The sequence below is a fragment of the Schistocerca serialis genome, chromosome 4 (assembly GCF_023864345.2).
Source record: "Schistocerca serialis cubense isolate TAMUIC-IGC-003099 chromosome 4, iqSchSeri2.2, whole genome shotgun sequence".
NCBI classification, from domain to species: domain Eukaryota; kingdom Metazoa; phylum Arthropoda; class Insecta; order Orthoptera; family Acrididae; genus Schistocerca; species Schistocerca serialis.
The window spans coordinates 644,076,058-644,090,338 of record NC_064641.1 but is presented as its reverse complement, the minus strand read 5'-3'; the positions used below and the strand labels follow the sequence as shown (position 1 = coordinate 644,090,338).

Below are 14,281 nucleotides of genomic sequence, written 5' to 3'. Positions count from 1 at the left end.
TGAGTTTGTGTATGCATACTGCCCATATTCTTGTTGTTACACTGACTACCATCACTGTGAAGTACATCATCATATAGCTTTCTAGATTGAGTTTTGTTTCATGATTTCTACATCTACATCTACATTTATAATCCGCAAGCCACCCAACGGTGTGTGGTGGAGGGCACTTACTTGCCACTGTCATTTCATTTGCATGAAAGAGGATATTTTTTTGAAGCTGCTTATCACCACCGAAAAAGGTATTTATCAACAAGATACAAAAATGAGGCTGTCCATAAAACCAAGAGATAAATATAGTTTCCACAAAGTTTCATAACCGCAAAAACTTCCAATGAGTAACATGCGTTTACTTTCTAACACAGACTGCCTGTTACGTTAAGATTTCTGGCCACTGGGGTAACATTCCAGACGTTGGACTTTGCAACAAGAATTGTAGGAAATACATTATTTATAGTAAATAATATTTATAGTAAATAATGTCAACTACTGCATGTAATACCGCTATTAAATTAAGAAGAAAAACCATAACTTTTTACAAAAACAAAAGGTGAAATAAAAAATCACTGAAAGGAGATGGATGTTAACCTGTTACCTACCCCTTCACAGCTCACGGCACTATCAATTAGGCTACAGCTTCAACAGGGTAGGAAGCTCTCTGAATAAGTATACAATGTGTAAAAATTATATCTACAAACAACATTATTAGATATTTAACTATGACGAACTGCACAAAAAAGACATGCTTTTGATAGATCGTTATAGTGCCATAGCACTGAAATCCACCACACCAATGGCTCCAGGAAATACGCTGAAACCATCTTTCATGGAGCGTAATTCTGCTCTCCCCCCTCCCCCTCCCCCTTCCCCCCCATGAACCATGGACCTTGCTGTTGGTGGGGAGGCTTGCGTGCCTCTACAATACATGATACAGATAGCTGTACCATAGGTGCAACCACAACGGAGGGGGTATCTGTTGAGAAGCCAGACAAACGTGTGGTTCCTGAAAAGGGGCAGCAGCCTTTTCAGTAGTTGCAGGGGCAACAGTCTGGATGTGTGACTGATCTGGCCTTGTAACACTAACCAAAATGGCCTTGCTGTTCTGGAACTGCGAACAGCTGAAAGCAAAGGGAAACTACAGCCATAATTTTTCCCGAGGACATGCAGCTTTAGTGTATGATTAAATGATGATAGCGTCCTCTTGGATAAAATATTACGGAGGTAAAATAGTCCCCCCTTTGGATCTCAGGGTGAAGACTACTCAAGAGGACGTCGTTATCAGGAGAAAGAATACTGGTGTTCTACGGATCGGAGCGTGGAATGTCAGATCCCTTAATCGGGCAGGTAGGTTAGAAAATTTAAAAAGGGAAATGGATAGGTTAAAGTTAGATATAGTGGGAATTAGTGAAGTTCGGTGGCAGGAGGAACAAGACTTTTGGTCAGGTAAATACAGGGTTATAAATACAAAATCGAATAGGGGTAATTTCAGGAGTAGGTTTAATAATGAATAAAAAAAATAGGAGTATGGGTAAGCTACTACAAACAGCATAGTGAACGCATTATTGTGGCCAAGATACACACGAAGCCCACGTCTACTACAGTAGTACAAGTTTATATGCCAACTAGCTCTGCAGATGACGAAGAAATTGATGAAATGTATGATAAGATAAAAGACATTATTCAGGTAGTGAAGGGAGACGAAAATTTAATAGTCGTGGGTGACTGGAATTCGAGAGTAGGAAAAGGAGAGAAGGAAACATAGTAGGTGAATATGGATTGGGGCTAAGAAATGAAAGAGGAAGCCATCTAGTAGAATTTTGCACAGAGCATAACAATCATAGCTAACACTTGGTTCAAGAATCATGAAAGAAAGTTGTATACATGGAAGAACCCTGGAGATACTAAAAGGTACCAGATAGATTATATAATGGTAAGACAGAGATTTAGGAACAGGTTTTAAATTGTAAGACATTTCCAGGGGCAGATGTGGACTCTGACCACAATCTATTGGTTATGAACTGTAGATTAAAACTGAAGAAACTGCAAAAAAGTGGGAATTTAAGGAGATGGGACCTGGATAAACTGAAAGAACCAGAGGCTGTACAGAGTTTCAGGGAGAGCACAAGGGAACAATTGACAGGAATGGAGGAAAGAAATACAGTAGAAGAAGAATGGGTAGCTTTGAGGGATGAAATAGTGAAGGCAGCAGAGGATCAAATAGGTAAAAAGACGAGGGCTAGTGGAAACCCTTGGGTAACAGAAGAAATATTGAATTTAATTGATGAAAGAAGAGAATATAAAATTGCAGTAAATGAAGCAGGCAAAAAGGAATACAAACATCTCAAAAATGATATCGACAGGAAGTGCAAAATGGCTAAGCAGGGATGGCTAGAGGACAAATGTAAGGATGTAGAGGTTTATCTCACTAGGCGTAAGATAGATACTGCCTACAGGAAAATTAAAGAGACCTTTGGAGAAAGGAGAACCACTTGCATGAATATCAAGAGCTTTGATGGAAACCCAGTTCTAAGCAAAGAAGGGAAAGCAGAAAGGTGGAAGGAGTATATAGAGGGTCTATACCAGGGTGATGTACTTGAGGACAATATTATGGAAATGGAAGAGGATGTAGATGAACATGAAATGGGAGATATGATATTGTGTGAAGAGTTCGACAGAGCACTGAAAGACCTGAGTCGAAACAAGGCCCCCGGAGTAGACACCATTCCATTAGAACTACTGACAGCCTTGGGGGAGCCAGTCCTGACAAAACTCTACCATCTGGTGATCAAGATGTATGAGACAGGCGAAATACCCTCAGACTTCAAGAAGAATATAATAATCCCAATTCCAAAGAAAGCAAGTGTTGACAGGAGTGAAAATTACTGAACTATCAGTTTAATAAGTCACGGCTGCAAAATACTAACGCGAATTCTTTACAGACAGATGAAAAAACTGGTAGATGCTGACCTCGGGGAAGATCAGTTTGGATTCCGTAGAAATGTTGGACCATGTGGGGCAATAGTGACCCTATGAGTTATCTTAGAAGATAGATTAAGGAAAGGCAAACCTATGTTTCTAGTATTTGTAGACTTAGAGAAATCTTTTGACAATGTTGACTGGAATACTCTCTTTGAAATTCTGAAGGTGGCAGGGGTACAATACAGGGAGCGAATGGCTATTTACAATTTGTACAGAAACCAGATGGCAGTTGTAAGAGTCAAGGGACAAGAAAGGGAAGCAGTGGTTGGGAAGGGAGTGAGACAGGGTTGTAGCAAGGGTTGTAGCCAGAGTTGTAGCCTATCCCCGATGTTATTCAATCTGTGTATCGAGCACACAGTAAAGGAAACATAAGAAAAATTCGGAGTAGGAATTAAAATCCATGGAGAAGAAATAAAAACTTTGAGGTTCGCCGATGACATTGTAATTCTGTCAGAGACAGCAAAGGACTTGGAAGAGCAGCTGAATGGAATGGACAGTGTTTTGAAAGGAGGGTATAAGATGAACATCAACAAAAGCAAAATGAGGATAATGGAATGTAGTCGAATTAAGTCGGGTGATGCTGAGGGAATTAGATCAGGAAATGAGACACTTAAAGTAGTAAAGGAGTTTTGCTATTTGGGGAGCAAAATAACTGATGATGGTCGAAGTAGGGAGGATATAAAATGTAGAATCACAATGGCACGGCAAGTGTTTCTGAAGAAGAAAAATTTGTTAACATCAAGTATAGATTTAAATGTCAGGAAGTCGTTTCTGAAAGTATTTGTATGGAGTGTAGCCATGTATGGAAGTGAAACGTGGACGATAAATAGCTTAGACAAGAAGAGAATAGAAGCTTTTGAAATGTGGTGCTACAGAAGAATACTGAAGATTAGATGGGTAGATCACATAACTAATGAGGAGGTATTGAATAGAATTGGGGAGAAGAGGAGCTTGTGGCACAACTTGACTAGAAGAAGGGATCGGTTGGTAGGACATGTTCTGAGACAGCGAAGGATCGCCTATTTAGAACTGGAGGGCAGTGTGGAGGGTAAAAATCGTAGAGGGAGACCAAGAGATGAATACACTAAGCAGATTCAGAAGGATGTAGGCTGCAGTAGGTACTGGGAGATGAAGAAGCTTGCACAGGATAGAGTAGCATGGAGAGCTGCATCAAACCAGTCACAGGACTGAAGACCACAACAACAACAACAACAACAACAACAATTCTGCTCGAGAAGGGAACTGTATTTATGTGGAGATATTTCTGCTATGATACCCAATACATCACTAATAATTCTTTGTTTGTTGTACACTATGCACATTAGCATTGACACCAATAACTATATTAAATGCACCAGATGTATATGCCCTTAATGTCATTAAAAGTCTGTTCACGGGCGAGACAGGATTACTTGGATAAGTAAGAAATTCCAACCTCTCATTGATTGGACATAATGATCAGCAAATTGTTCCTTTTGAAGGACAAAATCTTTCTTGAAATTTATTGTCCCCATAATATTCAAAGGGATTTCCCCTTTCCACAAGTATACCACTATGTTTGCAGCAAGTACCTAAATGGTAAAAATATAACATTTCTTCGTCTTCTATGTTATCCAAAACATCAAAATGCACTGCCATCTTAATATGGCAACATGTTTACTTCATTTTAATTGCAATCAATTCAAGATAAATGAGCGGCCAACCTCAGTCACCTTTATCTGTGATTAACTTCCTCGTTTAACTTTAAACAAGGTTGGTGCAGTTAAGTTTTATGTTGATCAGGGTTAAATGTCGACTTAACTGCAGTTAACTTTTAATCGGTGTTGGTGCAGTTGACCACAACAGTTGATCTGGGCAAATTTAGAAAGGTTGAGATGTCCCTCATTGATTTGTTACTCAGATGACATCCAACGAATAGTCCACGTTTGAAGACACTGAGCTCTCATGACCAAACCCCTTGTTGTTACTGCTTTTCTACTAACATCACAGTATTCTCTGCCTCCTTTAATACCAGAGAATCTGTCTCTTGTAAAAATGTAGTGGTCAGTTCCACATTACATATGGGTGTCCAGATACTTCTGATCAGCTAGTGTATGTTCTCAGCAGCTTTTAAGAATTGCACCACTAAATCAGTCATCAGGAATCATGATAAAACTTTAAAAGTAAATCATCTTGGCATTTATTACGAATTCATTTTGTTATTTATTTCTGGGTGTCAGCTCTTGATGTGATACAACAGAATACTTCCGAAACACATATTATCATAGTTACGGGCCTTAACAACACAACTCAGTTGAACAAAAAACTTAAATGCAGCTTCTATAGTTGCAGTTTTGATATAACAAGATGTAAATGTTGTTACACAGAAAAAATAGGCAGTATTCAGTATGGGACAGTGGTTTGGGGCTTTCACAACATTTTTCTCCTAACTGTGGTCACCTCTTTGCTGCAATTAGATTACTAAGCTGGAAGTGAAATTACACATACAAATGATGAAAGAATGGTTGCACTACAAATTCACACACACACACACACACACACACACACACACACACACACACACACACACACACACAATGATGCAGGGTTAGTTTTTCCATCATATGTAAGAATGCATATTTATGTCACCGAAGAGATTAGCATATATTGAGGCCAGGAGGCTAAAGGGACTAAAGTACAAGCTGAAGATCGCAGATTTATGAAGTACTGGTGTTAAATGATGAGCCCAAATTGTTGTATGGTGAAGAGGCACCATGGCTACACTTACTTTTCTAAACAGTGAGGTATTTCATGTCATCTGCATCGACATTGTGTGTCCAAGCATCTTTACTGATATCTTCTATGTTACAGCAAATACTCAGTTTTTCAAATCTTATGTATGCATTCATTTGCTTCTCATCCTATCCTTTTGTGCCACCACTAACTTCCTTCCTCTTACCAGATGACCCTATTATGGATAACATCATCTCTGACGACCTCCGTTCATTTGTAGTAGCCTATTGCTCTTTGGTATGTAATGTTCTTTCTATGTTTGAGTAGCTTTAATTAGAGGTTCTGTCACCACATATGTACATGGAAAATAAGGCCTTGCCACAATGGATACACAAATTCCTGCCCACTCTTCAGTGGCTTGTGTAACTCATGAGTTACACAAGCCATTGAAGTGGCACCAAACTGAAAGACTTACGCCAGTAGCCATAAAACATTATTATTATTATTATTACATCAATATGCACTCATGCTACAGTTGTAAACTGCTGTTACACAGCCATATGCATAGCGGTAAAATTATTACTATTTGTCAGTAAGTTAAAATCTTCCACATTAGAGTGAGTTCTCATGCACATAATTAATAGAAAAAAAAAAAATTAAATAGAAGCAAGATAGAAACTTCCTGGCAAATTAAAACTGTGTGCCGGATTGAACCTGGGACCTCTGCAAAAGCAGAGGCAAATTTTCCAGGTTCGAGTCCTGGTCCAGCGCAGTTTTAATCTGACAGGAAGTTTCAAGTCAGAACACACTCCGCCACAGAGTGAAAAATCGGTTTGGAAACAAGTTAGTATTTAACATGTCAATTACTTAGGTACACATCCTCAACCTATAATTTCCAGTAGTATGGAGAGCAAATTTACAAACTGCAGTAATGCTGTATGTTACATGTACTTTAAAAAAGTGAACATCTACCTCCTTGGCAGGTCAGGAGTTTCATCAGTCTCAGTTTCATCATCACCACTGGCTTGTGGCACTGTTACAACTGTTGGTGTTTCAGTACGCTGATCTCCATCTACCATGTCGACACTCAAGACTGACTCATCACGTGAAACATTACACCCAACTGGTAATGGTGCCTGCAGTTGATCGGAACTTGCATATAGAGTTTTTACCAGATTCCACACAACACTGACCTGTTTACAGAAATAACAGTGAATAGACATCTGTCTAGTACTCAGACAACAGACATATTTTCAAATATTTCAAAAGTGTTTAACTATTAACCATGAACTGCTGCTTAAGAAACTGAAGGCATATAATATCAAGAGCTCATCCATGCAGCTACTGCCCAGTTACTTAATGAATCACGAACACTGCACAGAATTCTTGTTCAAAATAGAATGCTATACAGTAACACTGCATGTTCCCAGCCATTCAATTTTTGGCCCTTTTCTCTTTCTAGAGTACAACAGTAATATTACACAAACACCTCCCCCCACCTCTTCGCAGCCTCAACTCACACATGGTGAGCTATGCTGACACCTCTCCCTTGTTTTATGGGAAAAATAGTAAACAGTTTTAACTGGTGATGTGAGGGGTGTATTTGTACTGTAGCTCATCAAAGGATTTATTCTGAAAACTAGCAAAGTTTTCATTCTTCTTTGTATGCCCTTTGATGCCTCAATTCTTCTGCTATTTGATAAGTGGTCCACTTTAAACCTAAATTATTAACTTCTTATTTTTTTCATCAGGGGTTGAAAAATAATATAATGAAATCAAAGTTCCTAACATTTAAAATAGTCAACCCACACCAAATGGAAGTGGTCACAATATGTAATATCACAGCAGTGGATGCTCTCTACATTGAATTCATTCTATTAAGACAAAACCTTCAATGAATAAACTACATTAACTCTATATGTGGCACAATTAGTTGTAGCCTACAGCTGGTCACTCAGCTATAAAAAGTAATCTTGAGCAAAACATTACATACGGCATATTACAGCATAATTTACCCACATCTTGATTATGGTGTGGAATTGAAGGGCTGTGCTGCAAATATACATCTCAGTAGAATATTAATATTGCAGAAATATTCAGTTATGATAATGCATGGATAAGGATATAGAGGAGGGCTGGCCATAAATTCTGCACATGTGCAGAGCTGCTGCACATGTACAACTGCCTGGTTGCAGTGTGTACACTTACTAGACGTGAGACAGGGAAACCGAACCATTACTGCTTATTTAGTGTATGTCTCTAAGCACAGATGTCGCCGCTTTGCTTGTACCTGGGCACTCTTGTGCTCTTTTTACAGTGTGTAACGCAATGATGGAAAGGTACTGTGTTATTCCATTGCCCTACCAACAAACGTAACAATTCTAAAACAAAACATACAAACAAATGGTGCATAAATATGCGGTATTGGTTTATGCCCACACTAGGTACCTAAATATTCTTCATGGTACGGGTATCACACATGTCTCTCAGTAATTACAGGATAATTTTTAAGCATGTATGTATAACTTGAACAACTGGTTTCATATCAGATTTTTCAGGCAACAATGTTCACCCGTGTAACATGGAGCAGGGTGAGGCACAGTTAGTAAATAGCAGTTTTAAATCAGAAAAAGAAAGAAATCCAAAACATGTTTATCATTGGTGATGAGAAAGGTCGATTTCTTGAAACCTGCTAACATTCGTGGGACACGAAAGTTCTGCAGCATCAGTGAGAGAATTTTTTAGAAAATCCCCTTCGGAAAATGGTTTCCCGGATCATGCTACTCTTACTGGAATTTTGAAACTTGCTTGCCATACAAATTGTCATTCTGGAAGACTGTAAAGTAAAACAGAAGAAAACACAAGAAATGAAGAGTTCAAGACCTATAGATTAGTATGACTCACATTAAAAACCTGTTGATGTGCCTCATCCATTTTCTTAACCATGCTGAATTTGGCTTGCCATTTCTCACTGTTCAGTACACTACACTTGTCTTTATGAAATGAGTTATAGTGTCTTTCAATTGTGAACTTGTGCTAACAGCCTATTATTCAGCAGCACAGCAAACACTGAGTTCTCAGGTACTGCTGTAAAGAAGAGTTGCAGCTCCCAGTCATATTTACATGACTGAGAACTCAGATCTCTCATTCTTTGCTTTATTGCATACTTGCCATTTCTCCGTATGCCTCATGCAAGGCTACAGTCTCCAGAGGGAAGCACGACTGGGTGTGCTTCGGTCCTCCCGGTACCGCATAAAGAAGGCAGTGGAGCCGTCGCTGCTCATTTGGTATATGAGCTACTCACAGATGTCGCTGTTCTGCTTTGCTCACTGGCTGAGATGTACACATCTGTGCCCTACTTCCGCACTTTTGCACAGTGCACAGGATTTGGCCAGCCCTGATATAGAGAGTCCTGCCACTCACCATTTGTAAAACGTAAATATCTCATAATATATCTATTGTATTTATATAAATTGATACAATTTTTTGTACAAAATTGAAAGGAAGCAGGCAAGTGTAATGAAGTTCGTACTACCACACTAGAAGAAAGGACATTTGCCTCAGATGCAGAACAACATAAAGGAAACAGACCTTAGTCCACACATGAATGATCAAATATGGTTTTACAAGCTTCAGTCACTATAAGAACATGTGAAACAAAATTATTAACATTTAAATTTATTATATTCACACACTGAATTTTAAACAGGAGAACTTTCAATTCATTTTCTCAAGAAATGTCACTAGTTATATTTCAGTAAATAGTTTCTAAATATGTATGACATTAATGAATTTGTGTAAGACTGCTCTACTGCTTTGCTCATCTTTCGATCTTTTCTATTTCCTCTGTCAATCCTATCTGGTACGTATCCCAGACTGATGAGCAATGTTCAAGCACTGGTCAAATAAGAGTTTTGTAAGCCACTCCCTTCATTGATGGACTAAATTTCCTCAGGATTCTTCCTATGAATCTGAGTCTGGAATCTGCCTTACCTCCAATTAATTTTATGTGGTTGTTCCACTTCAAATTGCTCTGTACGCATACGCCTAGATACTTCATGGACATAACTGCTTGCAGCGATTGTTCTGCAGTCGCGTAATCATACAACAATGAATCTTTCTGTTTATGTAGACACAATATGTTACATTTGTTTATTTTTATGAACAATTACCACTTCTTGCATCAAATGTCAACCATCTCCAGGTCTTTCTGTATCTCACTACAATTTTCTAGAACTGCAAGTTCTCTGTATATAACACCATCATACACGAAAAGCTATATAGTGAAATGTAGTGGTCTCATGCCCCTCCCTTGGAGTATGCCTGAAGTTACTTTTATGTCTGAAGATTTCTTTCCATTGAGAATGACTTCCTGTGTTCTGTTTGTTAGAAACTCTCCATTCCAATCACAAACTCTTCAATTAAATCACACAGCTGGTCTGATATTCCATACACTCGTATTTTGTTCCTTAAATGGTAATGTGGAACTGTATTGAATGTCTTTCCAAAGTCTAGGGACATAGTTACAATTCGAGTTTCACATGATCATTGTTTTCAGAACTCATGTTGATTCCTACAGTGGAGACTTTTGGTCTCCAGAGTTGTAATATGCGAGCATAAAACAAGTTCCAAAATTCTATAACAGACTGGCATCAGAGATGTAGGCCTTTAGTTTTGTGCATCTGTTCGACGACCATTCTCGAAAATGGAAATGACCTTTGCATTTTTCACTTCATTAGGAATGCTTTACTCCTCCAGAGACTTATGGTACACTGTTGCTAGAAGAGAGGCAAGTTTTCTCACATACTTTTATGTAGAATCCTACTGGTATCATGACATGTCCAGCGGTCTTCTTTCCGCAGTTAAGCACCTTCGGTTGATTTTCTATCCCATGGTCACTTATTTCAGTATCTGTCATTCAGGCAACGATTTAAAAGAGATATACAGTGCAATCTTCTTGTGTGAAATAGTTTTGGAAAAATATGTTTAGTACTTCATCCTTCTCTTTGTCATCCTCCATTGCTGTATCATTATGGTCACAGAGCACTGGGACAGATGGGTTCGATCCGTTTGCTCCTTTAACGTAAGGCCAAAACTTCTTACAATTTTCTGTCAAGTTGGTGGATAGAATTTTACTTTCAAACCAGATGAATGCTTCACACATGGCTCTCCTTATGCTAATTTTGGCTTCATTTTGTTTTTGTTTGTAGTTTAATTATAAAATGTCTTGTAAGTTTGTATATTTATGAGACACAGTTTAGCATTTTAGTATTTCTGTATTGTAGATTTGCATAATCTATATCACCATTGCCATTTTTTTTCTGAACAGTCAATGGCTGTTGTAGATCTCAGTCAAGCACTAACCTCTGTACAAGCAGCAGTGGGACACTAGATTGTTTGAGAGATCTCTTTATGAGCTTTTTAGTAGATGTAAGTTACTTGTTTAGATTTGTTTGTATGTTTCTGTAGTTTATCATAAATTTCTCACATGTTTCTGTAGTGTAATTTCCCACCATCTTTAGCATGGAGTGTGTCTGTGAATGCAGTGTTCAGATGTGGGTCAAGCTGATGATTCTTCATTCACAGATCCAGGCAGTGCTGACTTCAGTGACACAGCTGAGCTTGTTGCCAATGGGCACGCACAATGAGCAAGTTTGTGTGTGTGTGGGAGCTGTGGCTGGACCTCACATGTTACACGTACCCCTGGTTAGCTTACTACTGTGGTTGGCCTCATTACTGTTTACATTGAGATACTGAGGTTAGCCCCTCGCCCATGGTTGAGTGGAAAGTCATTTCAAGGGGTGGCAGGCAGCAGAAGACTTTCCAAGGGACCAGTCGGCAAACCTACCCAGTCTGTCTGACAAGCAGTTTTCAGGCACTTTCTGTGGCTGATAAAGATCCTGGGCCAGCTGTGATTGATTGCCCTTTTGCAAATTGGAGGGGGGAATCACTCTAGATATGGAATAGGTCCTTACAGGTGACATGAAGAGCACGGGATGCAGCCAACTGCAGGTGGTGGCTCACGTCAGTACTAAAGATGTGTGTCACTTTGGGTTTGTAGAGATTCTCTCTGGTTTGGGATGGCTATCCGAAGTGGTAAGAGAGCCAGTCACGCTTGTGAGATGAAGGCAGAGCTCACCATGTATAGAATCATTGACAGGATGAATTGTGAATCTTTGGTACAGAACCAGGAGGAGGGTCTGAATCAGAGGCTCAGACAGTTCTGTGACCATTTAAGTTGCAAATTCCTTGACTTGCCATGGAGAGGCTTTGAGATCCACTTAATAGGTCAGGAGTCAATTACACACAGAAGGTGACTCCATGTGTAATGTGGGCTTTCTGGAGTGGACTGGATGGTTTGTTAGGTTAAAGGGTCTCAGAGAAAGTACAAGTGCAAGTCAAACATATGACATGGACAGACCTAGGGACCATTGGTATTGTAGTTGTAAATTATTGTAAGTACTGAAAGCTCACTAAGCCCGGAGATCAGTTCAGTCAAAGTTTTTACCAGTGACATAACTGTGTTCAAAAAAGATGGATTCAATTCAGTTGGTGGTGATGTGTGTGTTGCTGCTAGAAGTAGTTTTATTTTATAGTGAAACTGAGGTGGATAGTTGCTGTGAGACAGTAAGGGTAGGAGTTACACTTGATAAATGGAACGGATTAAGAATTGCCTCTTTCTCCTGACCTCCCAACTCAGATGATGTAGTTGCTGATGTGGTCAAGAAAAATTTGAGTCTTATTTTGAATAGGTACTCTGCTCACATAGCTACAGTTGATGAGGACTTCAATTTGCCCTCAATATGTTGGCAAAAATATAGTTCAGGAAGCTACTCAAAGTGCAAATGGTTGCAATAACACACTTGATCTCTTAGCAACAAATAATCTTTTAGCAAACAGGGTATATCATGATGGATATGGGGATTAGTGACCAACCACGAGACTGAATATCAAAAAATCCAAACCCCACAAAAATAAACGCAAAATAAATCTACTTAAGAAAACAAATAAAAATTTGTTTGATGCCTTCGTAAGTGACAATCTCCACTCCTTACAAACTAAGTAATTGTAGACCAGATGGGGCTTAAAATTCAAAGAAACAGTACTAAGGGCAATTGAGAGGTCACAGCATATCTGTACCACTATATACCATAAAAAAAGCATGTATGTATGTACATTTGTGTGTTCTGGGGAAGGAGGAAGTGGAAAGACAGAGACGGGGAGAGGAGATGGACAGAGACTTATATAAGACTGGACTAAATAAATACCCAGGCAATGCTAGGTTCATTAGTTAGTGCATTAAAAATGTGTGTCTACAGCTATGTTCCACATCTTCTTCTAGACAACTGGATCAATGTCAACCAGTACACATATCATTTGTATATGGGAAGAAGCACTGTGTGAGTAACAAACACCTACCTTCCACAAAGGTGGGAGTGAAACTGGGGCAACATAGAGGATTATTAGGAATTTCTGGAGCAATTTCAACCAAACTTTGTTTATACATGATTCATTATTTGTATAAAAATACTGTGCAGTTATTATACTCCTACTTACCAGCCCTAGGGTGGGTGTGGAAATGAGAAGCGGTGACATGTAAAAATATTTACTAACAACCTATGTTAGTATTGAATTGATATTTTTTGGACTTGCTAGGCTCAATCAAAGCATTCCTGCAGCTGTGTGTGTGTGACAGCAAATGGGTGATGTAAAGGCACAACTCAGGGACACCTCGTGCAACTTAAACCAAATTTAGTGTACATACAACTCCTCTTTTTGTATAAAAGCACTAGGCATGAGGATGGGAACGAGAAGGGGGTGACGCTTAAAAATGTTTTTAACAATCTGTTGTTATTTCTTTCCTGTAATCAGTTGACTTGAAATACTTCAAAAAGTATGAAGCAAATATCTCTCTTATTTTTGCTGCACACTGTGTCCACCTGGTCAAGAGAATGAGCACTGCAGTGAGCTAATAATTTTTTCAATATGTTTCAGGATCTATGATCATGCCACAAGGTTGAATATCACAAATAAATTTAACATCCTCTCCAGAGTGTAAAACAGCAGAAAATCAGAATATGTGTGTGCAACTATACAACATATGTGTACATAGGCAAAGTCACAGGTAAAAAGATAGTAAATTACAAACAGATGGAACGGATTCCCCATGGTAAACAAAACACATCAGCACATTGTTGCTGAAGCAATGAACAAAGCACACCAGATTTAAAAGAATGCAAAATCTCCATGATTGGTGATGTTTTACAGAAACTCAAAATTTAGCACGGGTTTCAATGGAAATGCTTTTAATAGTTTCGACAATGAAACTCTATCTCAAAATATGGCAGAAAATCCAAAAAATACTGCTCAAACGTAAAGTACACCAGCAGCAAGATGCAATCAATACCTTTACTATAATAATGAAAATGTTTCCAATGACAGTGCCACTAAAGCAGACTTACTAAACATGGTTTTCTGAAATATCTTTACCAAACAAGGCGTAATAAATATTCCATGATTCAAATAAACTACAACAGCCTGATGAGTTACTTAGATATAGATACACTGGGTTTAGTGAAATAGCTTACATCAC

General features: G+C 38.7%; 1 protein-coding gene across 3 annotated transcripts in view; it reads right to left on the bottom strand.

Moving 5' to 3' along the window:
• Positions 1-14,281, bottom strand: part of LOC126475503 (GATOR complex protein WDR24) — a 122,177-nt gene that overhangs the window by 28,176 nt on the left and 79,720 nt on the right. For all 3 annotated transcript variants that reach the window (XM_050103412.1, XM_050103411.1, XM_050103410.1), the window contains one exon: positions 6,661-6,881. In XM_050103412.1, coding sequence (XP_049959369.1) covers positions 6,661-6,881 — 221 coding nt within the window. The remainder of the gene's footprint in view (positions 1-6,660; positions 6,882-14,281) is intronic.